General features: G+C 40.6%; 2 protein-coding genes across 3 annotated transcripts; both read right to left on the reverse strand.

The window, feature by feature from the left end:
• Positions 1-118: 118 nt before the first annotated feature.
• cnot7 (CCR4-NOT transcription complex, subunit 7) lies at positions 119-6,195 on the reverse strand. Of its 2 annotated transcripts, none has more exons than XM_074673434.1 (7): positions 5,610-5,847; positions 5,292-5,415; positions 5,006-5,199; positions 3,918-4,079; positions 2,495-2,639; positions 2,258-2,368; positions 119-1,730 (listed from the first exon to the last, which is right to left on the reverse strand). In XM_074673434.1, the coding sequence occupies exons 2-7, from the start codon at positions 5,406-5,408 to the stop codon at positions 1,599-1,601; spliced, it is 861 nt and encodes a 286-aa protein (XP_074529535.1). In that variant the 5' UTR covers positions 5,409-5,415; positions 5,610-5,847; the 3' UTR covers positions 119-1,598. The 2 variants fall into 2 exon arrangements, with proteins under 2 accessions (XP_074529535.1, XP_074529534.1); XM_074673433.1 differs by lacking the exon at positions 5,610-5,847 and adding an exon at positions 5,984-6,195 and having other exon boundaries at positions 120-1,730.
• Positions 6,196-6,372: 177 nt separating this feature from the next.
• On the reverse strand, positions 6,373-15,857 carry mtmr7a (myotubularin related protein 7a). The gene is made up of 14 exons (XM_074673430.1): positions 15,608-15,857; positions 15,101-15,223; positions 14,745-14,907; positions 14,407-14,564; positions 14,180-14,308; positions 13,005-13,139; positions 12,634-12,766; positions 10,604-10,713; positions 9,266-9,391; positions 8,875-8,924; positions 8,593-8,793; positions 8,173-8,307; positions 7,910-8,036; positions 6,373-7,809 (listed from the first exon to the last, which is right to left on the reverse strand). The coding sequence occupies exons 1-14, from the start codon at positions 15,629-15,631 to the stop codon at positions 7,465-7,467; spliced, it is 1,959 nt and encodes a 652-aa protein (XP_074529531.1). The 5' UTR covers positions 15,632-15,857; the 3' UTR covers positions 6,373-7,464.
• Positions 15,858-17,169: the final 1,312 nt, after the last annotated feature.

Below are 17,169 nucleotides of genomic sequence, written 5' to 3' on the forward strand. Positions count from 1 at the left end.
ATGTGTGAGTAATGTACTGTAACGTTGTGATGCCTTATAAAATAAAAACAAGCTCCTCTTCGGCCTCATTGTTCATTCCTTGTTGCACGTCAGAAAGGACGGACTCATTGACGAGATGTTGTCCAGTGTTTTATGGTAGAAAAGTTTCAAGCCTTTATTTACAAAATCTAAAAACAATCCTCTTTTATTTGCATATTCTTCTTTAACTGGGTTACAGTGTGAAAGATGTGCTGCAGCGAGAGAGCTATCAGTTTGACGCAGTGCACACTTCAACACACACCTATGGAAGTTCAGAATGCTATTACACAACACAGCATTTATTCAAACGTTTCAGTACATGCGGCTGTTCTACGCAGCATGAATGAAGTGGAAAGCAATACAAAAATAAATGTCATTCAAAGGTCAGAACTACAAGTGAAATGAACTCCGTCAGAACAGAAAGTCGCATGTTTAAAAGCAACATTATTTTTTTTCTCACCAAGAGTAAAATTTTCTTCTTTTATTACAACGCTAAAACACTACAAAACATTAGTATTAATTAAAAATGAAAATTTACTCTAAACAGAGTAGTTAGGGAAACTGCAGCTTGTCCCACAGCCATCGAGATTTTCTTCTTTAAATATTCTCAGTCTGGTGGATTTACTTTAAACCAGCACAAGACCATGTAGAGGAAACGCGTTTATGTTGTGTGCTTGTGTCACTGAAGGTGTTTACATGCACAAATTATCCACATTCCTCCAAATGAAACTTTGAAAGCTTGAGCACACGCTGTACTCTGACCACTCTGAGGAAAACCAAAATCAGAGAAATCGTAACGAGGAAATGGTCATCCATTTTTTAAAGGATCTTTGTTTAAACACAACAGCTTGTAAATTGAATGCCACTCCAAGCAGCACGAGAGCTTATTTGGTCAAATGAAATATAATTTTAAATGTTCAAAGGGAAAGTAAATGTTAATGAGATATTTATGTGCAGGTAAACACAATCGCTGAGAGCTCCCTTTCTCGTCATCGTACAAAATGAATCAGTAAGTGCACTACCATGTGAGTCCTAGTGTTGATCAGGGTGTGGATTAAATGTCAGATAAGCTGCACAATAAATAAAAGTTTAAAAGATAAGAATGCAGCTTATATTAAGGCTGAGTGTGGTGATAGATATGGTTGTGATGGTAAAGACTGACGTAACGAAACAGAGAGAGAAGGCAACAAAGAGGAGAGAGACACCAGAAACATTTTCAGCTTTCCATATAAAATCGGGTTAGAGCTTTAAAGTGCAAAACATGTCTACAGAACATTTTAGGAAAACTAAAATCCCATCTTTCAAGCATGTTAAACTGAATTGATTCAACCAGGCTGCCTAAACTGCTTCACAGGATTAAAAGACTAAACTCTCATACACACACGCAGCTAGCAGGGGCATGTGTGTGTGGCCAGCTGTTTTTTTTTTGACCATCAGTTATCTAAGGTGAGCTATGAGAAGCAGCTTGCTAAATGGTTTGTGTTTGTCTTCCATTATTATCATCCAGTTGTTGAAAGCCTGCTTCATGTGTCGCATGGACTGAGCATGTGAACTGCAGGATGGGAAGTTTCAGAGTGATGTCACGACTGCTGCTTGTTAGCCTCCTCTTCGTAAGCGTTCCCTGTTCCGTTCTGGACGTAGGCCGAGCCCGAGCTGAGCCCGTACAAGTGCCCACAGTACTTTGCATCGTCGATGTGATCCTCGAAAAACATCTGTGGGAAAGAAAACAAGAGACATAGATGCTTGTAAATCTCAGTGTTTGCTGCATCCAGGTTTATTCTAACAGGCCCAACATGATCCTGAATTAACACTCAAATAACATAACCTCTGATGTGCTACTTCCCAGCACTACACGGTCAGTCATAAATATGCCTGAAAACTTCATAACTGATGTCAATAGTTCAAATTTTGACCTCCTTTTCTACAGTTCTCTCATTTCAAAGTGAAAAATTGAAAAAGGGCATCACCAATATTAAGCTAAATTTAACTTGTTCTCTAATGCTCTGCTTCTAAAGACTCAACGTTATGACGATTTAAAGGATTACTGAACCTCCCTGGCCACTGTTGCAATAGAGGAGGAAAACGCTTCTATAAATCTGAATAAAAAAATAAAATCACTGCTTTTATTTTCTAATTTCTAGTCATTTTAAAGTGTTTCTTTGCAAAGGAGCCGTAATTGTTGCGAAGCATACATCGGGCAGGACAACTTGGGCATGTCTCTTCGGCCTGAGGAGCCTACCTCTCTCATCTTGAAGAAAGCCATGCCAGTGAGTAAAGAGTCAGAGCCGGCCTGGTGCTGTGGTCCAATCCTCTCTAGCTCCAGCTGCTCGGCTACTTCCTGTAGACCTCCCTATAAACAAAACAAAAGTTACGTCTCCTTTTAAAAAAAAGTCCAAACTTACTGGTCATAACATTAAAGCTCAAGCTGTAAAGTTGAACATCAATAAACAGAGACACTAGCGTATCTCTGAGTTACCTTCAGGTTTTTACAGCTCTTCATCAGATACTTGACATCGTAAATGACAGGGAAGTACAAGCGAAGGATCTCAAAGAAATCCACCTCCTCCTCAGGCAGGTTGGCGTTGGAGAGAATCTTGATCAAGTATCCAAAGTCATAGCCACTAAAAAAACACACAAAAAAAGAAAACAATCAAGCAGATTTTTCTTAAAGTTTTGTTTTCAAAGAGCACAGTGCAGAAGGTTTCAAGACATCCTGTCACTTCCAATCTGCTGTGACACAAAGACAGTTACACACACAGCCACCTGATTAGTTAACCTGCTGTCCTTCATGTTAGGATATGAGACCTGACAGACATGCACGGATTTAAAACATATAAAGTCCTTAAAAATTGTTCTGTTGCACAAAAATAGTGGCTAAAGGGAGAAAAAAAAGATCCTTAATCTTCCAATTGAAATCAATAAAAGAATGAATTCAGTAAATAAACAATCAACAACATCAAAATAAAAGAAGGTGAAGAAGATAAAATCAAGAAAGAAAGAAATCAAAGCCCCTGGTTAAAGATGTTGAAGCCTTATTTATTTTCCACAGTCTGGTTATCTTTAGCACCAGTTTGCCATGGAGACACCGTGAGAAACCGCACACAAAGAACGAGTTAAAGAGCAGAGTACAGGATTAGCTCTCAGGGGTCGCTTTGTTGTCACAGGCTGATTTTAACAGTGCACATGTTCATTAAACTTTACTATTAGTCATGTAAAGCAGATTTAAGAGGATATTTTTTATTTATCATATTTGTTGCAAAACCCTTGCATTCTGCATGTACACCTAACTGTCAACTGGAAATCATTGGTAATGAAACTAAATAAATACAAAATATGACAATAGTTTCCATATTTTTTAGGTTTAATTCAACTACAAATGTGCTGCTTCACAATTAATACTGCACAGTATTCATATGGAGATGATCTAACACAAATCAAATGCAGTTATTGTGGTTTTAAATTGTGCCTTTGACTTTTAGTTATGTGATCTGGGAGGTTTGTGAAAGAGAAAAAGCGTAGTTGCTCTCTTGGATGCAGCAAATGGGAGACAAACAACATAAAATAAAACCAGGTCTAGCAAGGTGCTTCTGAAAAGGATTCATTTGTTATCAAACTGATGAGTAGGAATAAGTTAATCTGGTTTATTTTATTAATACCTGAAAATTAATGTATCTATTTATTTGCACACATATGTAAGATTATATACAGTCTTATTATAAATGGATTAATGAAAGTCATCTATTCTTCTCTATAAAATAACTGTTGTCTCGAAATTGAGACAAATAAATAAATAAATAAATAAATATATATAAACAAAAGGAAAAGTCATCCTGTTGCTGAGCAGGTGTCGCAGCAAACTTACCACATTCAGACATGAACAGTCACATGAGCAGGGATACCTGTGAAACGACAGCCACTTGACCCCATCACAGAGCACCACTCCTGATGTCATCAGCAGCTCTGCAAAGTACAGCGTCTCGATGCCTTCGTCCTCATGCTTCTTGAACTGGATCCCTGAAGTTGTCAGGAGCTCAATGGAGTCCTGTGCATACATGTCTTCTCTAGAGATAAAGACAGACAAAGGTCACGCTACTATCACTGCAACCACAAAAAAACACTGTGTAACAATAAGAAAAATAACTGACAGCCATCTTGCAAACAGAGAAATTTCATAAACTATGACAGACAGATGGAGAGGATCTGTTGCTTACTCTTATGCTTCATTAGGCACATGGGTCTGTTTACTATTGTGTTGCATCACCTCTCTTTTTAACAACTCAAAGAGTAGGAACTGAGAAGACCAGTATCTGGAGTTTTCAAAGTGAAATGTTACCACATTCTTGGCAAATACTAGACATAAACTCCTCCACATGTGAGGGTCTCCTTTGGCGTAACTTTCATTGCACCACATGTTTTTTAATGGATGAGAAGTTAGGATTGCAGGCTCTTCTCCTCCTGAGACATGCTGAAGTAATACTTGCTGAAGATGGTTTGGGATCTGCAAGGTCTCCAATGAAACATGCATTGTGTGTTTGGCAGTATACGTTAACATATGGTTATATAAAATTAACACTTTTTGCAGTATTTTAGAAGCAGAGGATTATGGCGCAACTTCACCTACTTCCAATGTGTATGGGTTGGGAAAATCAGTTTAAAAAGGGTCAAAACTCCAGCAACACTTGAAGTAATTATTTTGCTTGTGGCCCAATGACTCTAATGAAGCCAAAACACATTTGGTCTATAACAGAATTGCTCTTACTTCACATATATGCACTATTTTTAAGTTCATGAAGTGTTTTCATGTTGTGAAAACCATCAAGTTATTTTTTAAATCCAAATTTTACACAGTGACTACTCCTTTGGGGAATTAGGGTAGTATGTTTTGTACTGCTTTTTGATTTTTATCATCCTGATAGGAATTCTGAAACGTTACATAGGTGTAAGATTGTCAAATAAGACTAAAACTGAGGGAGCTGATCGGTCTTACGTGAGGTTAAACTTAAAATTGAACTGCCATGTTGATGTTCCCGGAGGATATTCCCCTTGTTCGTTCATAAACGTGAGGCCCAGTTGGATTATCTTCAGCAGATCCACATTGCAGCGCAGTAACTGGTACTGATAGTCTGCGTTGCTTCTGAACTCTCCGATTGGTCTGGCTACAACACCAGGAAACTCTGTATCCTGTGGGATGGCAGACAGGTTATTAAACACAAAGTCAGTACAGTTAAGCAGGACATCTCTGTAGCCCCTGGATTAGAAAAGGCACCACTCACCATGGCAATATAGTTGTATTTACGGATGACATTTCGAATCCTCTTTAACTCTTCCTCCAGGTTGTTGGCCCAAACCTCACATATTCTTTGGCTGTGATCCACAGTAGCTGCGGGCATAGTGCCACTTCAACATGCATGGAGAGAGACAGCATTAGAAGTCTTCAGATGAAAGGAGGATTATAGATCTAGCTCAATGATGGAGCACATAAGAGGAGGAAGGACAAGGATACTGAACACATGATCACTGGATGTCTGAAAATGCTGACAAACGATTTGGCTAACAATTACGTTGTATTATTTTCAGCCTGCAGGAAATACCTGTTTGGTGTGAAATCTCTGACTTAGGTCACAGCACAGCTAACTCAGCCTCACAGCTGTTAACATTAGCCCTTCATAAGCAGCAGCAGCAGCAGCACTTAGGGCCAGCTAGGTTACCTGTAGCAGCAGTTAGCAGCCTGCAGACTTATCGTTAGCTAACACAAGCATGACATAACACGGGAGGGTCTCTCAGGTGTGTCCCTGTGTACAGTCTCAGCACACTTCTTCTCGACCGACATGTAAGAGTGTGCGCGAGGCGTGAAAGAGATGAGTAACAAAAGCCGCAAACACACACACACACACACACACAGATACACACACATACTCGGCGTCACTTTGCTTCTGCAAAGCTCTCTGTAGCTTCTTCAACTTACCGTTCCCCAAACCGGGTGGGTGTGTGTTTAAAGTGCGTACTATCTGAAAACTGTTTATTTGCTACACGTTTCAGTGTCGGGGCTTTATCGCTAACTTTTAAATACTTTATATTCAGTAATGTATCGATGTCAGCCCACGGCTGCCATCATAGCTATGCCTACAACTTTACGTCATCACGTCAAACACAAGCGTCAGCTGCGTACGTATGTATAGGTATGTGAACGCTGATGGGTCAGGAGCAGGATCACTGCTTCGTTATCAAAATAAATATTCACGACTGTGTTAGACCCCCGAAAATAAGCATAAAAAAATTAAATACAAGAATCGATCAAAGCGAAACACACTGTTTAAATCTTTATTCTTCAGTTCATGTGACAGTAACACGTTTGAAGAAAATGTAACAGACTCAGGCCAAATACTTTGATCCTCACTTAGTGCACACCCTAAAACAGTTTGAGAAATATTACTGACAGCTATGTATTTGTCAAAACTGACACAGATTACACAGTTTTGTAGTGCTGGAGCTTTTATTCCATTGGGAAAAATAAACAGTAATTTAAAGCTTGCAAACAAGGCCAGAGGTTTGTATGATAACACAATTAAGACTCTTTGATACAAATAAAAACATGCATTAAAGAAAAATTACAGTAGTCAAAAAATATCAGTACAAAAATATTTTACCATGCTTTGCTAGATAATCTCTACTTTGTTCATTTGTGGCATTGGAGTGTACCAAATGCATTTTAGGTTCTTAAAGGCAGCATTTAAAATACCTTTTTATAACTAAGATGGAACAGTATCTAAAGTTTTCTTGATCCATTCCAGTGTTCACATGCTCTAGTGTCCTGGTTCAGTACTCACCAGGCTAATCTTTTACTCTGTGCTCTTATAACACTGTCACACAGACACACTCCTTTGGTGACAATTTTGGTTTGATGAAATCAAAACATGCTCTTTGGGATGTGAAACATTGCTACATTGTGTAAAACTACAGTAGGAGTTCACTCTTTAGAAACACGGCTCAAAGCTGAGTTATTCTCAGTGCCCACAGCAGCTTGTGTTGATAGCATGTACATTTTACCTTTTCCCTGTTGATTAACTATATTTTTCAGATTTGTCCTTTTCCACGTCATCTGTTGAATTCAGTTCCAAATCCTATTATCAAGATTAAGGAACTCACAGTTCACATTTCTAGTTCAGATTATGACTTCCTGTCTGTTGTCTTACGGTCTGTACCTTTAAAACAAAATGTCTGATATGAACACAGTTTATGAAAGACCAAGCACACAGCTAAACCCCTACAGTATACATGAAAGCAGGAGACGTCCACCACCCCACATGCAAACTAAAGTGCAAATCAAGTCTGTGATCTAACTTGGCCCATAGCTGGGTTGCTTGGTGAGTGTAGAGGCAGTGTTTGTTTGGTGGCCCTGTTGATGGCTTGTTGGTGCTGCACCCTTCCCCTTAATGCTACATTTACTCAGGCAGCTGAGTTGACAGCCTCATCAGAGTCTGGATCCCTGGTACTGTCCTCGCTGAGTGGTGAGCGACAGCTCAGGTCTGCAATCCCTGACTCCTGGTCACTGCCGTTGGAGAGGTTCATGTCAGTTTTCAGGGTCAAGTCCTGGTCCTGGAGTACCAGGCTGCTATCAGGTGCTTTAGGCTGCCATGGGGTGCTGTTGATGAAGCCTCCAATGTAGTCCTGGGGTGTGTTAGCCAGACTGAGGTCGATCTCACCAGCCCAGGCTGTGGGGCTCTGAATGAAGGGCTCAGTTTCCTCTGCATCACTCTTGCACTCCTGGTCCTTCTCCAGTTGAGCAATTTTCTGTTGATAATGTGCGTTAATGCAGACATTAGTCATCCTACATCATTGGTAGAAGCATTGCAGAGGACTTATTCAGAATGTAGGATCAGCTCCGTCCTACCTGTTTGTGTGAAGCCAGCTGCTCCTCCAGTTGCTGTGATTCCTCTACAATTGCGCTTAGATAATCCTCAACCGACTGTCGAGGATGCATCCCTCGGTCAAAGCGGTTGTACAGCCCTCTCCAAAACCTATATGAGGCAAAAGATTTACAACTCTGAAGTGAAAACATCACAAAGTCTTGATGTGTTCTTGACATGTAACAGGAAATGCTGTTTTTTTTTTTAACTTGGGATTTCTGTGTTGTTACTATTAGTAGGGACCTACTTAAAGCAGTAGGGGGCAGTAGAAGGCCGGAGCAGCCCCTGTGTCTGGCTGTGGTCTGCTCGGTACAGAGGGTTGATGTAGTCCGCTCGGTTTGTCCACAGATAACTCCACAAAGAGTGTGTTCTTTCATTCAGCCTGTATAGATGTCAAAACACAGTGGAGTCATGAAAACAGGGATAGATAATACAAGATGTGTGAGGACAGGATAAACACTCTTCTGGTTAAAGAAAGAAACCTATTTTACATCTTTGTTATATCTCCAATGGAGTCATCCATGTTTGGACAAGGCCTGTGATGTAATTTATGACTACTAGCTATAGCTTTTCTTCAGCAGTCTCCTCCCAGCGTGGTGGCTCTGACCAGATGTATGTGCTGTGAAAGGAAAAGGAAACTGATGGTGGCTGCAGGTGTAAATCTCACCGCAGCTCTATCCTCTCCCGCTGGTTGTTGCCAATAAAGTTGCCAAACTGGCAGGAGTAGACGTGGCTGTGAATGGTGATGAGGAACCTCTCATTGAACTCAAAGGCACAGGGAAACTGCTCCATGAGCTGCCAAACACACTCCAGGAACTGATCTATGATGGGAGATACCTCTTTCGGGTCCCCTGCCAAGTGGTTGCACCTAAAGAATGGAAGAGGGCAGTTAGTTCAAAGCAAAACAACACAATCATAAATGTTTTGATGGAACATGTGGAAGTCAAACCTGTGAGAGAACTTGTGTCCAAATGAGACCCAGTCTTTCTCAATGAGGACCTAAGTGGACAAAAGAAAAGATCCTGCATGAAGACACGAGGGGCTCCAGAGTTTTTGTTTTGTAAGTAAAGGTACACTTAGTCCCCCTTTAGGACTGAACCGCCCCACCCTCTGTGTGGGGTCTTTTTACTCTGACTGCTCCATTATTGTTGTATTTCACAGTGGCTCTTTGTGGATTCTGAGTTAGTCTGCTGAAAATCCTTCTGATCAAAGACACAAGCCCCAGAGCCCTGTTTCTACTACTCTCAGGTACACCCACAATGTTCCTCGTAAACGAAGACAGACTGTAGCACAAGGGAACTTTATCTACTTAAGGTGTAATGAAAAAGTTTGATATTTACCATAAGTCCTTTAAGGGTCCTGTAGTATGGATCCAGCAGCACACAAGCCACAGAGCACACCTGGGCAGTACGGTCCCAACCGTCTGAACAGTGAACGAGGACACTAACACCCTCCTCTGCAACAGCCTTCAAACAGACACACACAAAGTTCAGGAGGTGTGACAACACAACTAGCAGAAATATTTACACATCTAAATGTGTTCTTCAGTCAAAAAGTTTTACTGTGTCCAGGACTTACAATAATTTCAGACATGTATTCTTTAAAGCAAGGCAAATGTTGAGCCCAGTTGAGTTTCTCCAACCTAAAAAATCCTGCTGATGGAAAAAAGTATCTATAATGTTCAGGCTGCAGTAATTCTGCGGCAGAGGGATAGACCTGTTATGCTGTGCAACAGTTGATTTAATTCTTTAACAGAATAAAGGATTTCTGGGAAATGATAATACCCACGAGGGGCTGCCAGTCACGTTGATGGATGATTTGCATCTCATGGATACTACTATTTCCTGTTAAGCTGTACACACCATGCCTGTATTAAGTATGTTATTATGTAACTAGAAAAGCACTCAGAGAGCGCAGACCTCCGACAAGCATATTGTGATTGTGACGCAACACTTTAGTCCTACTTTAATGTTATACTCCCTTTCAGCAGACTGTCTGCTACAATTTGCTGTTAGTTTTAATTGTTACCTGACAGTGTTGAAAATTATGAAGACCCAGTACATATTTCATATTCAGGATCTTAGTATCCAGAATATTGCAGGATCTGGATCGTACTTTTACATCTGTCAGAAATTATGGTTACCTTGTCTTGTATTGTTTTGCAAAGCAATCCGACCATTTATCATGGAGTAATATACACATATGGTGAAAACAGCCCTATCTCACAATGATAAAGAATCCTTTAAAAAGGTCCTGGGTCCAGACAGTGATCTGGATCACCTCCAAAATTTAGTCACTTTTTCTGTCACCCATTTTGAATAATTGCTGAAAATTTCATCAAGATCCGTTTGTTACTTTTTTAGTTAAGTTGTTCACAGTTGTTCACAGACAAAGAAACACATATACACACTCCCAAAAACAGAACCTCCTTGGCGGAGGTAATTATAGACTTTAATCACAGACATTTCCTTAACCCAATAATGTTAAACCTCCAGTGTTTGACTGCTGCAGTCTGATGCTAAGTACTGCAGCCACTGAGCTCTTCTAAAGAGAAAGACAAAATATGTACCTCACACACACATACTACATCATCACACACATACATAAACACACACACACCTAAGCTAATATTGAGTGCAGTGCAGGGGCAGACAGCAGGGATTAACCTCCAGACTGACCTTGGCGATAAAGATGCCTGCATCCAAAACAGCTTTGATGTGCCTCAGCCAGCCTGAGTTCTCCAGACCTTCCAGGAAGTCTGACATGGAGGGGGAGCGCAGCTCACACACTGTAACCACAACACAGCTGTCTCACTGACAGGAAACATGGAGCATACCTGATCACTGGTCTACACAGCAGCAACTATCCATGAATTTAAGTGTATGAGAGGTATGAGAGAAAGTGGGTCACACTGCCTTATTGTTTTTCATTACACATCGCCTTTAGCTTCTCATGTGATGGTTTATTTGGACCCCAGTCAGTGTTTTCAGGCATGTTTGTAGCACAGCTTTGAGGATGGCGAAGCTAGTGTGACTTTCTGTCCAACAGATCCAAAAATGTTGGATGGATTTGAAGACGCTGATGGTCAATTGAGGCTGAATATCAGTGACTTTACTGATACTCTGACTTTCTTCTTGCGCCTCCAGTGGGTCAACATTTTCATCTGTGAAATATCCTTAGGACTACACATGCACTGACTGATCGGTGATCAGCCCATCCTTACTCATAAAACTGATCTTATATACCTCTGGGAAGGTCTGACAGCCATCCATGGTTGCTTTTTGCTCTGGGACCTAAAACTCAGGACACTTTATTGTTGTTTTAGTTCAAATATACAGATTTTATTGTTTCACAGGTATTGTTCAATGATTTTCAATAAAATAAGATTGGAACATTGAAGCTATATGCTGTCAGTTATATTAAAAAAAAAATCTGTATCGACAGGTCAGGCTTTTTAAAAATCGGTGATTGGCCAGAAAACTGTGATCGGTGCACCCCTGCTCTGGACTCAAAGCACTTCTGTGTACCAGCTACACTTTAGTGATAATATGCTAAATATACAGTGAACGTCAGTACCAGACATCAACCTCAACTGACATTATGATAAGGTTTGCAAAAGCAAACATTTGCCTCATCTGAGCATGAGCATAAGTTGTACCTCAGAGAGATGCTAAATGTAAATGTTACACATGATGTCCTGTCCAATACCAGTTACACAGACTTGACAAGACAATAAAAGACGTATCCATTTCTGTAGGATACGGCTTTATGGCAAGTGTTTGTTTGTTTTTAAAAAAACCTAATCCTAAATTTATTTTTCCATCTTCAGAGTTCAACATAAACATTTTTAAGTTCACGGAGGAGCAGAGTGACGTGAACCAGTTTCTCCAAGGCTGACAGTTCATTTGCAAAGGACAATTTATCACAGTTAGGTTCCTGATTTAAACACAGCTTTAATTTACTGTATGAAAACATCAGCCCTCTTTATGCAGGAAATAAAGTTTTGTCTAAGTTTTTAAGTATTTTCACCTTTACTTCATGAGACCTGTGAGAGCGCTTTGAGTTCGAGAAAGTAGGTGAATGGGTTCATTCAACCTTTAAGAAGGGCAGAATTCTACTGTAACTAATGTCTGAGCTGTTGCTGCCAGGCAGGGGATCTTCAAAATCTTATTCAAGTGTGCTATCGGGTGGCCAGTCAGACAGGCTCTGAAGGGCAGGCGCTGTCTCCAGTATTTAAAGACTTCCCTTGTGCTGCCAGGGGGGCAAAGAGTTATCACAACTAAGAGCAGCTATAACTTTTCAGACTTGAAATCACATCATTCTCACGCCCTCAGCCTCTCTTTGGGGGATAAGGTCCTGGATTGTCCACTCCGGGAAACCAAAATAGCTCAGAAATAAAATCCAGATGGATTGAAAGTCTTCCTAGGAGCACCCCTGCACAATACCCAGAAATTCTCCAGTGGGCTCATTTGAGGCCTGATTGCAGCACAGCCCGGTCTGCATGAGTGCATCTGAAAGCCACAGGGGTAGCATGGGGTCTTGCTCTGCTCTAGTAATGTGAAGAACCAGCAAACTTAAACAGACAACAGCAGAAGAGATTCAGTTTCCTCCACAAACATTTATGTGGTGAAACATTTCTGTCACAGTGATGAATGTGCTCCTATTTTTACAGTAAATCTTGACTCATTTAGTCAGACTTCTTAATTACCTTCAAGCATTTTCTGCTGGCTGTTTCTCATGACATGGATATTCTCGATGCCGATGAACTGGAATTTGATGTTGGAGTAGTTGTCTTCATTTTCGTAGCCTTTCCCTGCAGCTCGGTTTGCGATTGCATTCAGCTTGAAAGACATTTGATCAACTGTCAGGAAATGCTTTTTCAACGGACAGGATGGTTTTACAGAAACGTCTGAACAATGTTGTCAATCATGCTTCAGAAAGCACATGAGCCAGGATGTTTTCAAGGCTTTTGCTGTGAGCACATCCAGCTGGCAAAATGCAGTTTAGAAAATAAAGCCCACCTGAACATACAGCATTGTACTGTTACACTTGTGTCTCTGCTAGGCACACAGGGCTCACCTTAGGCCTGGTGTCCACCACATACATGAAGTCGCTGCGGGGATTGGACCTCAGAATGGCCTCCAGCATCTGTTCGTCCTCCAGGCAACGGGCGCTGAAACCTGACAGGGGCTGGCTGCTACGGCAGATGGCAGCCTGGGAGGAGGTGAGAGGCACTCGGCTTCATACCAGAATGTTTGCTTGTTCGAGAGGTTATTTTGAAGGATTTATGGTGTGTCGTAACATTAATGAGAACGATACATTTTGTGGGAATCAGAATGAAAAAGGATTCACTGGACTTTTTCTTTCCTTGCATGCTCTCTTCAAAAATACTTCACCAAACCATTTCTCTTATCTCCATCAAGTAGCCACATGGGAAATGGAAAGAGACCTTTGTGTGATTCTCCCTTCTGGCCCATGAACCACAGTGGAGCCCCTTTGTACGAACTGAGCTCCACACATTGGACCCTGAGCCCTGGGAAGCTGACCTCAAACACATAAAGCACTCCCAACTGTCCGAGCGAGGATTAATAGAAGGGATTATGAATGTTCTGGCTTTTTCCTGATTCAGCTTTGGAAATGGTTGTGATTCATGCTTTGATTTAATGACATAATCAGCTAAACCTCCCATGGGGTACTCAGAACAAGATCTTAAAAACTGCAATAGAAATTGAGATTCATCTTTGCTTCACATCTTCACAAAAGCTAGAACTGCCCTGTAGCTTAGTTTTGTACATAATTTAAAAGAAAGACCCATTACGTGCCTGATCAGCTGGGCATAGTAAGTAAAATAAAAACAAACAAAAGCATCCAGTGTTACCCTTGTGCCATGAAAACATAAGAAATTCATTTATCTCATTTCAGGCTCACAGGGTTAAGTGGCTCAGGGATCTGCTCTGTGCAGTGTGCTGTCAATTTGCAGCATTTATTCTGAATGCTGTACACATGTTGTGAAATTGTTCATATATTTTGCTTGTTTACTTGACTCCAGGAGCTCTCAAGGCAACAGATTCAGCTCTGCTCTGATCAGTTATTCAGACACTTAAAGACAGTTGAAAAATTTGGTTCCTTTAATATTTTTCACCCTTCAAAGCTAAAAAAAATCCAGACCACATATACAAGATGATACCACTGCATTGAATGAAGTGGAACGAAGGTGTGTCATATTTAAATCGCACATAGTATTATTGACTTACATTGTTTTCTTTGGAGTAGTAGCACAGAGTCGGAAATCTGCCTCTGCTTCTGAACTTGGAGCTTCCGACTATGACCGGAGGAGTGGCTGACTCAGGCACAAACAGGTCAGGAGGGTAGGTGTCACTCACCTTTGAACAAAAAACAAAACAACAACTACTACTATCATGTCTGTTGGAGGACAGAAGAGTAGAAGAGTATAGTGGTTTACTGTTGGTGACCCGCTGACCTTATAGTGTTGGTTGACAGGGGAGAGTTTCCACAGGGAGTTGGGGAGTCCCATTCTGTTGTGATCAGCCTTGAGGTCCAAGAAGTCCCACTCCTGACATCTCTCCTCCTCATCAACATTAGGTTTATATGAGAAGCAATAAAGCTCCTCGTAACTCTCTGCAAGTTAAAATACTGGTTTAATTTGATGCACAAAACCGCCAAATAAACAAGAAGGAAATGACAAACATGTCCTTGTTATAAAATACTTTTTTGATAAATACAATCTCAAACAGAAATAAACATGGCTGTGAAAGCCAGGATTAAGCAATACTGCTAAAGCTGATAAACACGTTTTACCTGGCTGGGACAGACGCTGTAGCGACAGGAAAACATCATGGCACTCCTGCTCTCGAGGTATGACAAAATTAAGAACCTGGAAGTTCTTACAGTGAACAAGCAGAGGATATCCTGAGTCTGTGGCTCCTTGTTTCTCCACACTGGACACTAAACTGTGAAACAGCTGATAAGAGGAATACAAGGAAGATACAGTCAGTTTATTTTGGATAATGTTTCCTGAGAAAACACACTGCGCTGTATTAAGAAATCTCAACAAAGTAAACACTTTGTATTGAGATGTGTGCTGTATTCAGGGCCTTTAAAACCCATCACTTAAGTTATAGGTTTCCAAAACTGTGCACTGTGATTTTGCTCACCCAAGTTTCATTGCGCACCCCAGACGCACTCTCCACAAAGATGGTGTGAGTGGCTGTCAGGTAAAGGGTGCCTACTTTATTCCTCCTGGGGGACACCTTGTCAAGTAGCCCGACATTCTCCACCTGGAAAAGAAACCACATCATCTTACATGAGCATATGATCTGAGCCTCCAACACACAGATAAGTGTTAATTAAAGTCTCACACACACACACACACACACACACACACACACACACACACACACACACACACACACACACACACACACACACACACACACACACACACACAATCTGCCGACAAACAGGCTGATAACAGAAGGGAAGACTGGCTGCCTACGTAGCCCACACACCTTTTTCGCTTTTTTTATGCACAGCCAGATTGTTTAATGTTTCTATTTCAGGTCTAAGGTATAAATGTGCGATCTTGACAGTTTGTGTTAAAGTGAATCGGGAGGGAGAGTGCGGAAATAGAAGCTAATCACTGCAATCCGATCCGCGGTTACCTTTGGTAGTCGGATGTGCTCCATCTGCAGCTGAGATTCAAACCACAGCTTCCTGCAATGACCGTACTCTACTCAATGCAGACACAAACAGTTAAACGTGTAAAACATAGATATAAGGCGACTTATGTTAGCTCGATCATCAGCAGCGCGCAGGTAAACGCTTCCATGATATTGCTTTTGCTGTTTCTACCAGAGGTGCACTGCTGGGTCCTAAAGCCCGCCAGGTACAGAGCTGTGGACGTTAGCCCGTCAAAGGGCATATCAGGCCGCAAGCGTCCAAAGTTCATCTACTACTGAACTGTCCTCTTAGTGCACCCCACACGTCTCTTCAGAGACCTTTACTGAACCCAAATAAGTTTACACAAGAGATAAACGTGTTGTTATCTATGCTCTGTGAATTGAAAATTAAGATACGGTGGTCCATTTTGTCTTGAATAAGCTACTGCAGGCTATAGTTTGACTAGCTACAAGCTAACGACAGTAGGCTACAAATTTTTCTCCAAAGGGACATTCTTCATTAGCAAATTTTATTATTAAGAACTTTAATTCCAGCTAAAAAAAAAACAGAATAAATGAAATTTACCGGGCATCACACATTTCATTTATTAGTGTATTTGAAAAATTAGAATGTACATAAATGAGATTTAGTCTAATGTAAATGCACCCATTTTAGCAAAAAGGCTAATTTTCAGTAGCAGTCCCTTTGCTAGATTTTATTCGGCAACATAAAAAAATGGGATAATGTTTCATTTCATTTATTTATGAATTTGTAAAGGGACCATACACAATATCAAGTATAAATGTCAGTTTGATGCATTGTACCAGAGTTAGCTCAAAGCTAGTCTACATCTAAAGTCCCATGACAAGTTAATATTGAAACATCACATTATGAAACACACAGACACAGACACAGACACAGACACACACACAGACACACACACACACACACACACACACACACACACACACACACACACACACACACACACACACAATCAATTATTATTGTTATTAGACCCAAAATTATGGAATTCAGCAGTGGTAAAGTAACACCTGTCCTCCTTCCTCTCTCCCCCTGAATTCTCCCAAAGCCGAAACCAAGGGCCAAACCGAGAAAAAAAAAAAAGAAAAGAAAAGAAAAAACCAAGTACAAAACAAAAAACATACAAAAATACAAAAATATTCCCAAACAGTTTGAAGCATAAAATTTTCTTTTTTTTTGTGGTGCTGTATTTCATTGCATGAATATGTTTTATACAGTCTATGATAAAGATATTAAACGAAACAAAACAAAACAAAACAAAAAAAAAAAACGTGTTAAATATATCTGAGTAATTTTATTAAGGTTTTCTAGTGGCACAAATCTCTGCCCATACAAAAACCTCTACATTGTTCAGATGTTGTTGAGTCAGCTTTGTGCTTCCTGCACACAAGTGTTTTTTTTTATCTTGTGGTTAGACTATTGACCTGCTGATTTACTGATGGATAATGTCTTAGAAATGTTGTTATTGAAGTCACAAGGGTTAAACTTCTTGCTCCAACAACAAACTGATTCAGATGGT

Source organism: Halichoeres trimaculatus, unplaced genomic scaffold (assembly GCF_033239565.1).
Source record: "Halichoeres trimaculatus isolate MK-OKI-2021-1 unplaced genomic scaffold, fHalTri1.1 fHalTri1_scaffold_7, whole genome shotgun sequence".
NCBI lineage: Eukaryota > Metazoa > Chordata > Actinopteri > Labriformes > Labridae > Halichoeres > Halichoeres trimaculatus.

What these genes read in the sequence shown, in the direction of transcription:
- mtmr7a (XM_074673430.1), bottom strand. Translation starts at nt 15,631, where the DNA reads ATGGAGCACATCCGACTACCAAAG. An exon ending in AGCACATCCGACTACCAAAG is followed by an intron (nt 15,224 to 15,607) that starts GTAACCGCGGAT and finishes TTTCTTTTCCAG; the next exon opens with GTGGAGAATGTCGGGCTACT. An exon ending in ACAGCGTCTGTCCCAGCCAG is followed by an intron (nt 14,565 to 14,744) that starts GTAAAACGTGTT and finishes TTTAACTTGCAG; the next exon opens with AGAGTTACGAGGAGCTTTAT.
- cnot7 (XM_074673434.1), bottom strand. Translation starts at nt 5,408, where the DNA reads ATGCCCGCAGCTACTGTGGATCACAGCCAAAGAATATGTGAGGTTTGG. An exon ending in AATACAACTATATTGCCATG is followed by an intron (nt 5,200 to 5,291) that starts GTGAGTGGTGCC and finishes GCCATCCCACAG; the next exon opens with GATACAGAGTTTCCTGGTGT. An exon ending in AGAGCTGTAAAAACCTGAAG is followed by an intron (nt 2,369 to 2,494) that starts GTAACTCAGAGA and finishes TTTTGTTTATAG; the next exon opens with GGAGGTCTACAGGAAGTAGC.